Here is a 15,816-nt window from a genome sequence, read left to right as displayed (position 1 = left end):
GATGACCGTCGAACTCATCAAGAAGTATCCTCATCTTGTGCAGCAGTATATGCGCCCCAAGCCAAAAGGTGCATCCATCACGCGTCTTCCTGGTGAGCGGGATCCTGTTGTGGTGATAGGTGGCGCTCGTCTGCGCGCATCTGCGGTGCTTGATCTTACCTGGATCAATTACCTGCGCCACGAGGACATTACGAGCTACGAGGCGACAACGATCTCGCCCGCAAGCGCGCCGTCGCTGCTCAAAGCGCTGCTGTCTTGCAGAGTCGGCTCTTTGCAGAACTTTGCTTCGGCATACAACCTCCAAATCGAAAGTCACTTCGACGTCAAGCAGGCTGACTCCAAGGAAGAGACTACCAAGAAAGTGGATCATCCGGTGGATAAGCACACTGCGGCCAACTCAAAGTCATCCAGCAATCCACTTCCGGTGATCTCCTTCGAGGACGTGGCGGAATTGAAGGACAAGGGTGCAGAGACCAGTAGCCTTGACAGCAGACGGCATGGTAGTGCCTCAGCAGCAGAGAAGCCTCGTACCGTTCGTGACGGACGAGCCGATACATCCGAGACACCGCCAAAGAAGACAGGAGAAGCATCCACGGCAGAGCAAACAGCCGATGCTAATGCAGAAGAAGGCATGGTTCACGCCGCGACCGCCAAATCTGCTGGACACAGCAAGGATGGCGAGGCTGCGCCCAGGCCGATCGCATCGAGTGATACACAACAGAGCATTGCGAACACAAACTGGCAGGCACCAGACAAGCCAGTGCAAAGACAGGCAGTGTCTACAGCCCAGAAGCAGTCGAGCTTGCCATCTATGCAGGGTAGTGAGACTCTCGGCGGTATCTTCAGGAGACCAATGGCGCCGAACACCTCCCTTCCCTCTGGTGGTACAAGTAGTGCAGCAATGTCGGGACTTGCATCGGTTACCAGGAAGGGGCTGGAGCTTGATGGCGTGACAGATCCTGAACTCAACACGCGATCCGTGGATGACGGCAGGATCGCAGCGAGACTCGATCGTGAGCGCAACATCATTGGTACGCGAACTAGCGCTACTCCAGGTCGCGACTCCTTCGACAGGCAGCAAAACTTCCGGGATCAGCGAGCAAACCCCCGGCCGAGAGATCAAGAGCAAACGACCAGAGGATATGTAGGCGAGGGCAGCAGTTACCGACCAAACTACTCCGTGAGAACACCCACGGGGGATGTGTTTGATCCGCGAGTCGGCAGACATGACTCCCGTCCCGATGGCAGAGACCATGGTGGTGAGCAACGTGAGCAACGCGGCGAGCGACGAGGAGGTGGTTCAACGCAAGGCGACGAGCGCGAGGGAGGCTCTAATGGCAAGCGCCGCGGCCATTCCGACGACGATGGCGACCACAGCTACGAGGGACAGTCCAAGGAAAGCAAGGATGGGCGCAAGAAGGCCAAGCTTGAATCGCAGTCGAGTTTCAGCGGTCAGAGCGAGAGGGATGGCAACAAGCGTCATCCACCCGGTGATGGACGCAGGGGAAGGACAGAAGGCTGGGGCTTGAGGCGAACGTCCTGGCTGCTGATCGAATGTTTGAAGGCACTAGAAGGATGTGTAAGCGTATGATGTGACAAGGATACTGAAGGGAGCACATAGCAAATCGCCGAGGTGCTTGTCCCGACCAAAGGGTTTACATGATTGCCGCAATGCTGGGAACACATGATAGCAGTGCCGAAGGAAGTCGAGATTAACAACGCGCCCTATGCGTCTCCCAACAGCCGAATCCAGGCTATTTTTCGATGTCCAGCACAACAAAGCACACAGTCAAAGCATGGCAATTCGCCATAGAACTAGCCTCCCCAGAGCGCCAACATCAAGGCCTCGTCTGCCTTCTGCCCAGCCTCACGACCTCCCCTGCCCCAGCCCAAGTCTCTGCTCGCGTGTCATGGTCGCTTTGGCCGCTCCCGCCTTCTCTGCAGGCGTCATTGCGGCCTCTTCGACTCTGCTGCTGTCACCAGAATCGCGCAGCTCTTCGGATCTCGCTCTGGCGTTCTCGCGCTGCTTTTGGCGTTCTTCGTAGGCTGTGATGTCGTCGGGCGTGAGGCTGATCTTCGTTGCTGGGCGTGAGAGCATTGTGGCGGCGATGTGATGCCGACATGGAGGCGAGGAGGAAAGAGAGGCTGCTTTGTTTGGTGATGAAGATGGGGTGTTGATGGGGGTGGGCTGAGGTGCGGGACCATGAGACTCTCGGGCCCACTTCGGGGTCGACGCGACTTCTCCCATCGTCTTCCACTCTCCATCGACATCACCACGGCGCGAGCGAGCACGGCGAGATCTGCGTGCCGTCGCCTGGATTCTGTCGCATCTGATCCAGCATGTATCCCGAACCACTCATGACCAACAATTTGAAGGCATCATGGCCGCAAGGCGTTCCGTCGGCGCATCGAGACGTGTCCAAGACGTGTCGCTGCAGTCTTCTCTACCCAGCAATCCCCTTCGCTGACTCGACCATGCTATCGACGAAAGCATTCAACATCCCGACCGACCACGAAGCGCCTCATTCGCCTCCCTGCCGCTCTGGAGAATGTGCTCGCGGCAGGCTTCCTCGGCGCTGGGCTGCTCTGGAATGTACAGCTGACTGATCTTCGTCAACAAGCGCGTCGTCCCCGTATCCTCTGTCATCTCGTCTTGTACGACGTGCATTCGTGACAGCTTCTATCCTACGCCCATGCGGTCTCTGGCTGGACGGCCACCCTAAGCCAACATGTGGTCCTCGCCACTCGTTTCGAGGACTGCTGCGCTGGCGTCCATCATCTCCCACGTCTCTTCGCAGAATGTCCCAGGAGCGAGCTTACTTCAAGGTGGCGGCGCTCCAGGGGCAGCGCCATACGTACTCGTCGATGCATATCAGCCAGCTGGCATGCTCGACAAGTTCAGCTTCTTCGACAAGGAGGATCCTACCCGCGGCCACGTCCAATACGTCAACGAGACAGTCGCAACGTACAACGGGTATGCGAACGTTGGTGAACAAGGAGGCTTTGTTCTGAAGCCTGAGACGAACGTAGCCTTTCCAGAAGGAGGCCCTGGCGTCCCCAGCGTACGCATGGTCAGCGACAATACTTATAACCATGCACTCTTCATCATTGATCTCAACCACATACCCACTGGCTGTGGTACATGGCCTGCATACTGGCTGCTGGGTCCGGACTGGCCTGCTACTGGCGAGATCGACATTATAGAGGGAATCCATTACGATACCGAGAATTCAGTCACCATGCACAGTAGCCCGGGCTGCACGATTGCAGGTAGCGATCAGGCCGGAGAGCTGAAATACAACGACTGCGACAGCAGCGAGAACAACAATGCAGGCTGTGGTGTCACGCTCAGTGATCCACCAATTGCAAACAACTTTGGCGCCCCTTTCAACCTCAACGGTGGCGGAGTTTATGCCACGGAATGGACCTCTGAATACGTCAAGACCTGGTTCTTCCCTAGACAGAGCATACCAGACTCAATTTACAGCGCTTCGCCGGATCCCTCGCAGTGGGGCACGCCAGCAGCAAACCACCAGGGACACTGCGACATCGACAACCACTTCCAGAACATGAGCATCGTCCTGAACATCGACTTCTGTGGCGAATGGGCTGGCAACGTATACAGCCAGTACGAGCAGTGTCCGCAAGGAAACAATGCCTCAGTACATAGCTGGACGCGTTGTGTCAACTACGTCGGAAGCAATCCGTCTGCCTTGTCGGAAGCCTACTGGGACATCAATTCGCTGCGTGTATACCAAATGCCCGCCGACGTTGTACCATCCTCGACATACTCCACCAGCCTGTCGTCCGTCACGCCCATGTCCAGCAGCAACACGATTCCCCTCGGCATCGGCGCTACAACTTCGACCTTGGCTTCGGTTGTGTACTCTGGCCCGGTCTCGTCCTCTACGAGCAGTGCTGTCGTCGCTCAGCCCACCTCTGGCAGCGGCGGTCTGGCGTTCCCGGCCAGTCCATGCGAGACTCAAGGGACTCGTACCAGCTACACAAACTCTGCCGGCATCCGATACGACATCTACTGTGGCGGGGACGAAGAATGGATCTCCGACCCTGCTGGGCGGTTAGTGGTTGCTCAAAGCTTCGACAGCTGCATGACAATGTGCGACGCATACACTGGCTGTGCAGCGGTAATCTACGACGGCGTTAATGACTCTGGAATTTGCTATCTCAAACTCGCCGGTGGATTTGTTGCTCAAGGGCGCACTGTCCCTTCCTGGGTCGCCGTGAGAGTCGATGGTGTAGTCCCCGCGCCACCTGTCGTCGAGCCTCCACCAGCCGTAAGCACAACATTGGTCATCAGCGACGGCGTGACTTCGACTGCCGTTCTGCCACTCTCCAGCAGCCTGACCCCTGTCGCAAGCACGCTGACTTGCGTACCATCTGGCATCTTCACCCAGATCCCGCAGCCTCCAGCCGAGCCCTGCGCAACAGACTCAGCTGTCATTTGTGGCGGCGCGGGTGCCGATAAGGCTACTGTGTGCGCCTCGAACGGCAACACATATTCCGTCAACTGCAACCAAGCATTCATTGGCAAAGAGATCGACGATTCAATGATCGGAGATCTATTGAAGCGAATCCCAGCCGACAACTTTGCTTCGTGCCAAAGATTCTGCGATACTACCTCGATTTGCGTTGCTGTCAACTACATTGCCACTGAATGTACCCTGTTCAGCGAAATTACTGGAATCACGAACTCCGTCGGAGCCGTCAACGCTGCAAAAGTCCCAGACAACGAGCCCGAGTGTCCCGGCGATAATGACTCCACCATCGTCGACGCGTTCGGCTACGGTTATCATATCGACTGCGGCGCTGCCGTTCTCGGAAACGACATCGGCAGTCCTGCATTCGCAGCCGGTATCAGCGAATGTTTGCCGCTTTGTGACCAGATTGTCGGCTGTCTGGGTGTGCAGTACAGTTCCACGCAGAGGATTTGCAATTTCAAGTCTTCGGAGGATGCGCTGGCGAAGTATGGTGATTCGATCATCTTCGCTGGGGGGATTATCTTTGAGGAGACGACGACTACCAGTTCGAGTTCCTCGTCGGTCGTGACCTCTTCGGTTAGTGATCCATATATCCCGAATCCGCCGGTTTATACGACGACGACCACGTCCGCTTTATCTTCATCGACGGAGGACCCGTATGTTCCGAACCCGCCGGTCTTTACTACCACGACAACTTCGAGTACTGCCACGAGCTCGACTGCATCGAGCACTTCTTCGGCGGAGGATTCGTACTTGCCGAACCCACCTTATGTGGACACTACTTCGAGCAGTATCCCAGTCACATCGTCGACAAGTAGCGAGACCACCAGCACCTCTCTGAGCGCAAACGTGCCACCAGGTGAAGAGATCACAACCTCCATCTCCACCTCTTCATCGCTCTCTTCATCAACCACCACCACGTCACTCAGCGCATACGTCCCACCCGGCCAAGAGACGACAAGCTCCACCATCTCCAGCGCCATCACGCCAACACCACCAACCTCAATCCCAACCTCGACCCCACCAACCTCCATCACACCACCATCTACATCCACATCCATCACCTCACCCCTCTCCCCCCTCTGCTCCTACACATCAGGAAGCTACATCTGCCCCAAAGTACCCCGTACCTCATCCCCAAGTTCCTCTCAAATCACATCAACCATCACGACTTCACGTAGCACGTGTCCGAGAATTGGCACCACGACAGTTATGACGACGCATACCATTACGAGTTGTGGGCCGAATCTGAATCCGACTTATGGGGTCATTGGGGGGGCTGTGCCGACGGGTGGGGCTGTGGGGTATTAGGAAACATACGTGACATCAAGATGAAGAGTGTCGGTTTTTTGACTGACATGGTATGACACGATCGTCTGGACCGGTTTCTTTTGTTTACATATCGCTGTCCGTAGCAAGTGCATGAAAGCTAATGTTGACCCATCCTTCGATCAGTGAGGTCCGCCAGATAGGATGTTCCTCCAAACGTTCTTCTTGGGTTCGTACAGAGCCATTACAGTTCATCATTAGAGCAACGTAATCCTCAGCAACACCGTTCCGCTTCCTTGACGGCGACTCTCACTCGATCTCGCCCCTGCTCAGTTTTCTCAGTCTCTCGTCATCCGAAAACTCCTGGGGTATTTCTCTCCTCTTCCGCGGCTGCGGTGCCCGCACCTGCGGCAGAGGCGCCGGGCCTGTACCAGGGAACACTGCAGCAGAGCGCGCTGTAGCGGAGGGCACCTTAGGAGGGAGCACTGGAGCAAAGTATCCCGTAGCAGGGAGCACTGTAGCAGGGGCTGCTGTAGCAGATGGCACCGAAGTAGGGACCGCCTTGTTTCCGACCTCCTGTTGCACCGGCGCCGGCCCAAACGCCTCCTGCGCCTCTCCTTCACTCATCGAGCTCGAGATCGGCGTCATGCCATCTCGACCATCCCACATGGTTGTCAAGCCCCTCCTGCCACCCTTCTTGACCTCCACGCGCTTCTTGGGCGAAGGAGAGTCCTCCACTTTCATCTGGCTGCGGCGGAGTTGTGGTTTCTTCTTGGCACCAGCTGGGGCGAGTTTGATACCGCGTCGGAGGGGTGGTGGTGAGATGGAATCGTCGAGGAGGGCATTGGCTTTGCGCTTGCGGGTGGGCGCAGGAGACTGGGTAAGCTCGTCGTCGTCGTCGTCGTCTTTCACGATAATGCGGCTCTTTGGCGCTGGAACTGGTGGTGCTTGGGCAGCTTGAGTTGTATCTTTGCGTGGGCAGCCTGTGCGACGCTTCGGTGGGTCGACTGTAGTTTTCTCAATAGTCTGGCTTATGTCTTTGCGTAGTCTACCACGGCCACGTTTTGGAACCTCTTCTACAGTGGGTGTGACGACGTTCGCCGCTCTGCGACCTCGCTTAGTTGTTACGGCGGCTTCTCGAGTCCGTGAAGGTGATGCTGCTGCGAGGGTAGATGTAGATGGTTCCTCGTCCGATTCTTGCACCTTCGCCGGGCCTCCACCACGGCGAAGAGCTGGCTGTGTGGCGCCGGCAGCCTTGTTGCGAGCAATGCGATCGACTTGCGGTACTTGACTCTGCTGAAGTTCAGCAAGCTCGCGCTGCAGCCCGCCTCCTCTTCGTGGTCTCTGTGATGCAGCAGTCTCGATCGGCTTGCTTGCTGCGGCAGTCTCTTCCTTCACCTTCTTCTTGACGGGCGCCTTCTTTTGTGACTTTGTCTTAATGTCACCCGTAAGGGCGCCGTCAGCAATTGGATCCTCCTGCACATCATTACTCGGCACGACAGCTTCCCTCTCCCTCATCTCCTTCACCTCCGCCGCAACCTTCCTATTATCCTCCTTCAGCACCCTCGCGACATCCTCCAACACCCTCAAACTCTCTCCCACCCTCTCCATCTCCACCCCATCTCCTTGAACCCTCTCAATAATCTCCGCCAGATCAGCTTTAATCACATTCATCTTCTCCTCACTAACTCTCTCCCCCAACTCCTGCAGCAAACTCTGACTCTCCGCAAGCCCCTTCTCCACCTCCTTGACCCTCTTCAACACCTCCTTCTCAGCATCAAATTGCTTCTTCCTAGCATCCACTCTCGACTCATTCTCGCGGGTAAGTCCATCCACTTGCAGCAGAACAGATTCAAGGCCCGCCTGGAGGTCTTCGATGTTCTTCATGACCTCCTTGCGGACGCGGTGGAGATCGCCACCATCGGCGAGGGTGCGGAGTTGTTCAGCAATGGCGGCGATCTCTTCGTCAGAGTCCTTGTTCTTTGCATTACGTTCCACTGTCTTGATGCTGGCCTCGAGGGTGTTCATCTTTTGCAGGAGGCAGGCATGTTCGCGCTTGATCTGATGAGCCCAGAGTAGCGACGTCGGCGAGGATGGCCGGTCGCTGCTTGCACTCTTCTTGGCCGGTGACGCTTTGGTGGCACCTTTGGGAGGCATGACGGGCGATCTTGCTTGTTGGTATGGTGTTGTTGAAGTTGAGTCGCAGGGCGAAGTCAAGGTTGAAAAAAGCCAAGGCACCAATCTCGTCACATGGGAATAGCCGAAACGGCAGGCACGCGCGAGACTTACAACATGGGAAGGAACGACAGAACATGTTAACTTCCAGATCGGATACTCGGTCTACGTAACAGATCGCAATGCAGTCGGAGCAGAAACATTTTGACAGCATTGAGTACGCGTCCTGAGTACTCCCCTCTAAGAAAAATCGCAGCAGAAAGCAGTTTTGTGCAGCAGGCATCCCGAGAACGCCTTCCTGACTGGTCATGCATATCCATCTTCATTAGCACTTGATCGTCGTGCACGCACTCAATGCGCGCGAAGAGCGCTTAGTCGTTGGACACAAGCAGATGTAGTTGCGTGTGGGTGTGCCTCTCCGTCCGACACTGAAACCAAAGCCTAACAATAAGCCCGGACTCAGTCGAACGGCAAGGCGGTGTGATGTAGTGTATGTATGCGCTTAGATGAGATCTGGAAGGGATGTCAGTTACGTTCACAGGATGTAGATGGTACTGTTCATGCTTACCGGCAACGTTCATTGGCATCTCCTCGATTTGAGTGCTGTAGAACTGCTCGATTTCACGCATCATGCGGACATCGTCGGCGGTGACGAAGTTGATGGCAACACCCTTGCGTCCGAAACGGCCACCACGACCGATTCTGTGGATGTAGTTCTCGCGGTTGGCTGGCAGATCGTAGTTGATGACCAGGGAGACCTGCTGGACATCGATACCACGGGCAAGCAAGTCGGTGGCGATGAGGACACGAGAAGAACCAGAGCGGAACTCCTTCATGATGACGTCTCGCTGACCCTGGTCCATGTCGCCGTGCATGGCGGAGACGGTGAAGTCACGAGCAGTGAGCTTGTCGGTGAGCCAGTCGACCTTTCTACGGGTGTTGCAGAAGATGACGGCCTGGGTGATGGTGACGGTCTCGTACAAGTCGGACAGAGTGTCGAGCTTCCAGTCTTCCTTCTCAACGGCAATGTAGAACTGCTTGATACCCTCAAGGGTAAGCTCGTCCTTCTTGACCAGGATACGGATTGGGTCGCGCATGAACTTGGTGGTGACCTCAAGCACGTCCTGTGGCATGGTAGCCGAGAGAAGGACGACCTGGGTGCTCTGTGGGAGGAGCTGGAAGATGTCGTAGATCTGCTCAGTGAAACCGCGAGACAACATCTCGTCGGCCTCGTCGAGCACGAACATCTTCATGCTGTCGGTCTTGAGGACGCGGCGCTGGATCATGTCGTGGACACGGCCTGGAGTACCGACAACGACCTGTGGACCGTCCTGGAGGGCCTTCATGTCATCTCTTACTGAGGTACCACCGATGCAGGCGTGGCACTCGATGTTCATGAAGTCACCAATGGCGACGACGACCTTCTGGATCTGCTGGGCCAACTCACGGGTTGGTGCGAGGATGAGGGCCTGGCATGCCTTGATGTTGGGGTCGATCTTCTGGAGGACGGAGATGGAGAAGGTCGCGGTCTTTCCGGTACCGGACTGGGCCTGGGCGATCACGTCGTTGCCTGTGTCGAGTATGAGTGGTTGCGCTTTGTGTGTGAAGGACTCGAGAGTCGAGCATATTGTACTTACCCTTGATGACTGGCATGATAGCGCGCTGCTGGATAGCAGATGGGCGCTCGAAACCGTAGGCGTAGACTCCGCGGAGGAGCTCGCTCTTGAGGTTCATGGCATCGAAGGAGTCGGTGGTCTCATCGTAGTTGGACTCGATCTGCGCTGGAGGGGGTGTCAGTCGCTGGTGTCCCAACGCACAAAGGCATGTGCTGCATATTGTCCTGCCGCCCACCCGCTGCCCGCCTCTTTTTTGTCGCCGCAGATGTTGTCGCGCATTCGTCTCCCGCCCACCGTGATAGACTTACCGGCATCGATGTCCTCAAGTCCCTTGGAGTCAGCCATGATTGCGGTTCGGTCGCAGAGCTCACTTGCGTCGCGCAGTGAGCTGGAGAAAAGTCTCGGTGTGGGGCGGGGCGGAAGTCCTCGTGGGAGTCCGCGCGTGTGGTCGGTGGTTGTACTGGGGGACTAGATACCGGACCGTCTGTAGAGACAGTCGTGAGGTTCTAGTGTTGAGTTGTGGTGGTTGTTGAGTTGGTATGTGTTGATGCAGCAGAAGAAGTGAATTGTCTGCTGAATTTTGAGGGCTCTTTGACGGGCAGATTTCATTTTCGTAAGTCCGTGCGCAGATAGACTTTGACCGCCGCCACCAAGCGATTTGCGAGCGAGGGAGTCATCGCTCGCCCACACACTGCTTGTGGCAAACAATCACTCGTTCACCAGTCCATTCGCACAAGTCATTCACGCCATCTCCTCATCGAGCATGACTGTGCCATATCCGCTGTCCAACAACTCCCAACACGGCGAAGAGGTCGAGTCACTGCCGGAGCGACCGGTCAAGCGGGCGAAAACTCATCTACTCGATGCAAAAGAAGATTCAACCCTGGTGCGTCGGCATCCGCTGGGTGTCAGGCCGTCTGGAAATGCCTTGACTTCGAACGTCAACCTCAAGGCCTCGACTGGTCACTTTGCAGCACTGCCTGACGAGCTGATTGCTCAGATCCTTGAGATCTTTCAGCCACAGGACCTGCTCAGGCTTGGAGGCACATGTAGAGCTCTGCATGCGTTCACCAGGAACGAAGAGCTGTGGAGGACGTTGTTTGTAGAGTAGGTGCTGACACGCAGCGATGACTCGATGGCCATTGTACATGTGTGTAGGCTCAGCAGTATGCTGAGTATTGGTAGGTCATCTCCTCAACATTTCTCTTGGCAGGGCACATGGCGCTCTACGTATCTGTCGCAGTCATCAGAGAAGGAGCCACGAGTCGATTGCTCAGACTTGTTCTCTGATGTGCTGCATCGTCCATTCTACTGCGCTCACGTGCCTTTGCACCCTTTTGCAGAGTTCATCCCTAAAGCCAATGAAATATCAAGACTGGAAGACCTCTCGTATGATCACTTCGCAGCGGATTGGTACCATCAGCCATTCATCCTCACCAAGCCCGTCAAGCAATGGCCTGTCTACAATACCTGGTCCACAGAACGCCTGCTGGAGAAATACGCAGACGTGCCGTTCCGAGCAGAAGCGGTAGACTGGCCACTGAGGACCTACATGGAGTACATGAACAACAGTCGGGACGAAAGCCCTCTTTACCTCTTCGACCGAGCCTTCGCCAAGAAGATGAACTTGACAGTCACCTCGAAACCATCAGAAGAAGCAGATTACTGGCCACCGACCACATACGGCCCAGACGCCTTCTCAGTCCTTGGCGACCAACGACCAGACCACCGCTGGCTTATCGTAGGGCCCGACCGCAGTGGTTCCACATTCCACAAAGACCCTAACGCGACCAGTGCATGGAATGCCGTGCTGAAAGGCAGCAAGTACTGGATCATGTTCCCCTCCTCGCCATCACTTCCACCGCCTCCTGGCGTCTTTGTGTCGGAAGATCAAAGTGAAGTCACCAGCCCTCTCAGCATTGCAGAGTGGCTTCTTGGCTTCCACGCGGAAGCACGAAAGACTCCTGGCTGTAAAGAAGGTATCTGTGGCGAGGGCGAGGTGCTGTATGTGCCAAGCGGCTGGTATCACTTGGTACTCAACCTCGAAGCGAGCATTGCCATCACGCAGAATCTTGTGCCAAGGAGTATGGTCGGTGCTGTGCTGCACTTTCTCCGGGACTTCCCGCAGAACATCAGTGGGTTCAGTGATGCTGTGAAGGATCCGTATGGTTTGTTCGTCGACAGGCTGAAGGAGCAGGACCCAGAATTGCTTGAGGAAGGAATGAAAGAGCTGGAACGCTTAAGCAAGATCGGTAAAGGCTGGGAAGAGCTCACCAAAGGCGGTGCCGATGATGAACATAACGTTGGAGGTGGCTTCTCTTTCGGCTTCGGGGGCGGAGACAGTGATGAGGAGATACCGTAGTCAACACGCAGACAGCAAAAAGACTCCAGTTCAAGGGTCTGTCACATCGAAGGTCAATGCAAAAGCAAAAGCAGTGGCAGAACAAACATCCGCGTTAATCTGATCAAGAGCACCGAGCTCGCGGATCCACGATAGCATATCGTGAGATGGCAAGCATGGAGCTCATCGCAGGGTAGGAGTTCCGCATACCACTCGACCAAGCCAACGAGAACATTCGTTAGACAGCATGAGTAGCACTTCAATGATATAGGTCGATTCGGTCATGCCCCTATACATGATGAGGGCTGATGCCAAAGCAAAAAGATCAGGGGAGCAAAACAAATGCCCGCTGCGAACTAGCGATGTTGGACCACTACGAGACCCTCCTCACTCTCTAAGTCATGAAGGTGTCGAATTCAGCTGCATCTTTGCATAGCAACAAGACCCGTCATCCCTGCCACTAGGCCAGATCGCCGAGAGGATTTTTCGATGTATAGTGGGAGGTGGTCAGTATGTAAAGATAAATTCACCAGCTGTTGCAATCAGGTCTTGTTGAGCTCGAGACGGCCTCGACTGGCCATTCCGAGCTGCGGTTGGGAAGGTAGTTGTAACACTTGGTTGCTGGTCTCAATCGACAATCCTCTTCGGTGGAATGGCTGAGTTGCAAGCTTGCTTGATGAGCTGAATAATCTCGGTGGTGAGTTCATGCCATAGCAAGACTAGGGGTCGTGGTTGGCTTTGACACCATTTGGTGCCATTCGACCTGAGTGGATTGTTCTTTTGCCATGCGAATATCCTTATCTTGACAAATCTTGATATCTCTGTACACAACTATTGCTCTAATACGTCGGCGTAAACTCATACGGCCCCGTCCTATCCTTGACATCAACCTTTATCCTCGCTTCCTCGACCTCCTTCCCATCAACCTTCAGGCCCGCTTCAATCACATCTCCCGTAACCACTGTTCCGACACCCTTCGGTGTCCCCGTCAACACAATATCCCCCTTCTCTAACGTCATGACCTTGCTAATATCACTCAACTGCCTCCCAATCCTGAAGAGCATAAGCTCGGTATTATCATTCTGCTTTGTCTCCCCATTCACACTCAACCAAAGTTCCACGTTATGCGGATCAGAAATCAAGGACTTCGACACCGGCCCAGCCACAGGCAAAAACGTATCAAATCCCTTCGCAATACTCCACGGCAACCCCCTCTTCTTCGCCTCTTCCTGGACGTTGCGTCCTGTCATGTCGATGGAGAGGAGGTAGGACTCAATCGCGCCCATCCATCCCTCGGTGTCGCTCTCGTCCAGGTCCCGGACTGTCTTGCCGATTACTAGACCCAGCTCTACTTCAAAGTGGAGGTTCACACCGGCGGGGCGGAGGACGGGGCCTTCGGTGGGGAGCAGGATGGAGGAGGGGGGCTTGAGGAAGAAGAAGGGTTGTTTGGGGCGTTGGTTGTTGAGTTCGGTTACGTGGTCGGCGTAGTTGCGGCCTATGCACATTACCTGGGAGAATGGTCATTACTGTGGTTTGGTGGCATGGGGCTGGGTTGTATGGTGAAGTGGTAGGCATACCTTTCGGCAATTCTGCTTGATAGCTGCTAGGGAGGCCATTGTGTCTGCGCTGTATGCTCTCCTCTGACTAGAAGGAACAACGTTCCTTCGTAATGACTGAGCTTGCAGCCGCACGCCATTTTCTCTTGCTGTACCCTCAAGATGACCGGCATTCGAGCTCCGCGACAGACTGCCGGTGGAGAAGCAACGCGAGGCAGAAGCTCCAGCTGTTCGACATGTCGGCACAGCAAACGCCGAAGCTCTGCTGCTTGCTCGTATGAAGGACGCGGACATGTTCAGCTTCTTCCTCTATCACTCTGTCCGCCGAACGAGGTGTATATTGCTCCTCCTGTTGGCTTGTCGATAGGAGATATACGCATTGTCGTAGACGCCGGTGTCGCTGATAGCGAGATGAGATCTGTGCCCCACTAGCATGAGCGCCGGGAAGGTGGTCATCGGGAAGGAGTTCCGCAGTTGCCGTTGGCCATGTTTTGATATCGGAACTGCTTTCCGACTTCTGCAACAACATCCACGACACAAGACGAGCTTTGTCTGCGAATAATCCTCCTCCATTGGTCTGCCATCAAGTACTGAACTCCAGAGCCTCGCTTCATCATTCCACGAGGCAAACAGCGGTCAAGATGCTGATACCCTGAGTCTCTGCCCTGCTCGCACATCTGGACATGTATTGATCTTCAGCATCATTGATAGCCCTTGCAACAGCCATCTTAGACGGATCCCTATACACGTCAAGGCGTCTGCGATCGAACAGGTTCAAGGCAGGTTTCGATTTGTACTCCTGTGCTCACCGCTGCAGGAGATAGGCGCCTTTGGAAGTTACTGCACCTCATGCACTCTCTCGCATGTGTTCACTGACCACGAAAGGATAATGCACACTGAAGGGTGATACTCATCGGACGTGACAGATGAGCACACTCATGATCAGACATCAAAGTCGACCTGGGATCCTTGGCAGCTCATCCAATGTCGTTCTCACACCGAGCAGGCATGTTGACATGGCCGCGATCACATCATGCTGACTATCACGACTGAGGCGACCATTGAACACCGATGTCGCTTCCTGCGAGCAAACGATCATCATCTACCATCCCATACACGATGTCAACTAAGCTGACCGTTGAGCTGCCACCTCATGTTGCAATTGCTATCACTCAGGGTGACTGTGAGAGGTCACAAATTGCACAGTGTTTCGTCGATGCTGTCAAGAGGCTTCCTCCGAAGGAAACTGCTATCCATGTCCACGACTATACTGACAGCGAGACTGTCTTCACCGACACTGGTCTGTCGACTCCGCCAACGGGTTCCGAGGTTGAGACTCTCACGATGGTTGACTCGAATAGCCTTCGAGAAACAGGAGAACAAGTAGACCCAGACCCGAGCCCAGAGACGTTCTTCGTGGATGTCGAACATCAGACCGCTTATCAGCAAACGCAAATCTTCACGATACCAGCTCGAAGCGACATGACTGTTTATGAGCTCCAGGCTTGGCTGAAGCGGGAAACCGGCATCTCTGAACCTCAGCAACGCTTGTTGCTTCATGGCCGTTGTCTCGATTCGGAGGTACGGCTTCAAGAGGTGAGCATTGGCATAGTCGGTCAGCGGCGTGAAGCTGACTTCAATAGTATGGCATTGGTCCAGCCTCACGACTGCGATTACTTCGCCTCTTGGGCGTCTGTTTCGATCGTGCCGACCTTGACTTTGTGCTTCGTGGTTTGAATGGCCCTGGTTGCACGAATGGCGAAATTCAGGTTCATGCCCGAAGCTCGACTCCTATACGACATCTCGTGGAACAATTGATCAGCGAGCGTGCACTTTCTACGTACGAATACAAGGACTGCTCGTGGTACCTCAAACTAGCGGGAGAGGTCATCTACAAGCACCGGTACATGGCACATATCGATGGGCAGCCGCAGACGTGCGAAGAGATACCCTGGAGAATCGAGGACAGAAGCCTTGCATCGGTGAGTTGTCCTTTCTCGCCATTCGTGTTCCAGTATTGACATTTAGGCAGTTCGGCATCAAGCATGGCTCAATCATCGACTGCAGACAGATACTCGTTTGATCCTCAAGCTCAATGTAACGACTGCAAGTGGCGAAATAAGCTGGTATCTTCAGATTCCTTCACTTGGGCATTTCTTCGTCCGACGTCGTTCATGTCCTACTTAGATTGCAAGGCCATCGCATACAGATGCCCTTTGATGCCCATCCGGAGTTCAACGAGCATGCAACTGCGAAGGAATGTCAGAGTCACGTGCAAACAGCGGCGTTTTCAGTCCGTACGGCGTGAAAAGGCCGCACCCTGAACCTCCAAGCCTCCCGACGATTGGACGGCTACGCCA

The 15,816-nt window shown here is 55.0% G+C and overlaps 8 protein-coding genes across 8 annotated transcripts; 4 read left to right on the top strand and 4 right to left on the bottom strand.

Moving 5' to 3' along the window:
- Position 1: 1 nt before the first annotated feature.
- Positions 2 to 1,591, top strand: CLAFUR5_07835 (uncharacterized protein; the record flags this gene model as incomplete). The annotated part of the gene is made up of 1 exon (XM_047906983.1): positions 2 to 1,591. One exon carries the CDS (start codon positions 2 to 4, stop codon positions 1,589 to 1,591), a length of 1,590 nt encoding a protein of 529 aa, XP_047759542.1.
- Positions 1,592 to 1,867: 276 nt separating this feature from the next.
- Positions 1,868 to 2,248, bottom strand: CLAFUR5_07834 (uncharacterized protein; the record flags this gene model as incomplete). Its single annotated transcript, XM_047906982.1, has 1 exon — positions 1,868 to 2,248. One exon carries the CDS (start codon positions 2,246 to 2,248, stop codon positions 1,868 to 1,870), a length of 381 nt encoding a protein of 126 aa, XP_047759541.1.
- Positions 2,249 to 2,729: 481 nt separating this feature from the next.
- CLAFUR5_07833 (putative endo-1,3(4)-beta-glucanase) lies at positions 2,730 to 5,810 on the top strand (the record flags this gene model as incomplete). Its single annotated transcript, XM_047906981.1, has 1 exon — positions 2,730 to 5,810. One exon carries the CDS (start codon positions 2,730 to 2,732, stop codon positions 5,808 to 5,810), a length of 3,081 nt encoding a protein of 1,026 aa, XP_047759218.1.
- Positions 5,811 to 6,077: 267 nt separating this feature from the next.
- Positions 6,078 to 7,925, bottom strand: CLAFUR5_07832 (uncharacterized protein; the record flags this gene model as incomplete). The annotated part of the gene is made up of 1 exon (XM_047906980.1): positions 6,078 to 7,925. One exon carries the CDS (start codon positions 7,923 to 7,925, stop codon positions 6,078 to 6,080), a length of 1,848 nt encoding a protein of 615 aa, XP_047759543.1.
- A 520-nt stretch (positions 7,926 to 8,445) lies between these two features.
- Positions 8,446 to 9,904, bottom strand: CLAFUR5_07831 (ATP-dependent RNA helicase eIF4A; the record flags this gene model as incomplete). The annotated part of the gene is made up of 4 exons (XM_047906979.1): positions 8,446 to 8,456; positions 8,512 to 9,513; positions 9,581 to 9,724; positions 9,868 to 9,904. 4 exons carry the CDS (start codon positions 9,902 to 9,904, stop codon positions 8,446 to 8,448), a joined length of 1,194 nt encoding a protein of 397 aa, XP_047759545.1.
- Positions 9,905 to 10,322: 418 nt separating this feature from the next.
- On the top strand, positions 10,323 to 11,921 carry CLAFUR5_07830 (F-box protein; the record flags this gene model as incomplete). Its single annotated transcript, XM_047906978.1, has 2 exons — positions 10,323 to 10,666; positions 10,745 to 11,921. The coding sequence occupies 2 exons, from the start codon at positions 10,323 to 10,325 to the stop codon at positions 11,919 to 11,921; spliced, it is 1,521 nt and encodes a 506-aa protein (XP_047759544.1).
- Positions 11,922 to 12,739: 818 nt separating this feature from the next.
- Positions 12,740 to 13,750, bottom strand: CLAFUR5_07829 (uncharacterized protein; the record flags this gene model as incomplete). Its single annotated transcript, XM_047906977.1, has 2 exons — positions 12,740 to 13,408; positions 13,478 to 13,750. 2 exons carry the CDS (start codon positions 13,748 to 13,750, stop codon positions 12,740 to 12,742), a joined length of 942 nt encoding a protein of 313 aa, XP_047759948.1.
- A 777-nt stretch (positions 13,751 to 14,527) lies between these two features.
- On the top strand, positions 14,528 to 15,539 carry CLAFUR5_07828 (uncharacterized protein; the record flags this gene model as incomplete). Its single annotated transcript, XM_047906976.1, has 3 exons — positions 14,528 to 15,052; positions 15,100 to 15,438; positions 15,489 to 15,539. 3 exons carry the CDS (start codon positions 14,528 to 14,530, stop codon positions 15,537 to 15,539), a joined length of 915 nt encoding a protein of 304 aa, XP_047759949.1.
- Positions 15,540 to 15,816: the final 277 nt, after the last annotated feature.

The sequence above is a fragment of the Fulvia fulva genome, chromosome 3 (genome assembly GCF_020509005.1).
Source record: "Fulvia fulva chromosome 3, complete sequence".
NCBI classification, from domain to species: Eukaryota; Fungi; Ascomycota; class Dothideomycetes; order Mycosphaerellales; family Mycosphaerellaceae; genus Fulvia; species Fulvia fulva.
Note: the sequence above shows the minus strand (reverse complement) of the source record. Positions and strands in the feature narration are given on the sequence as shown.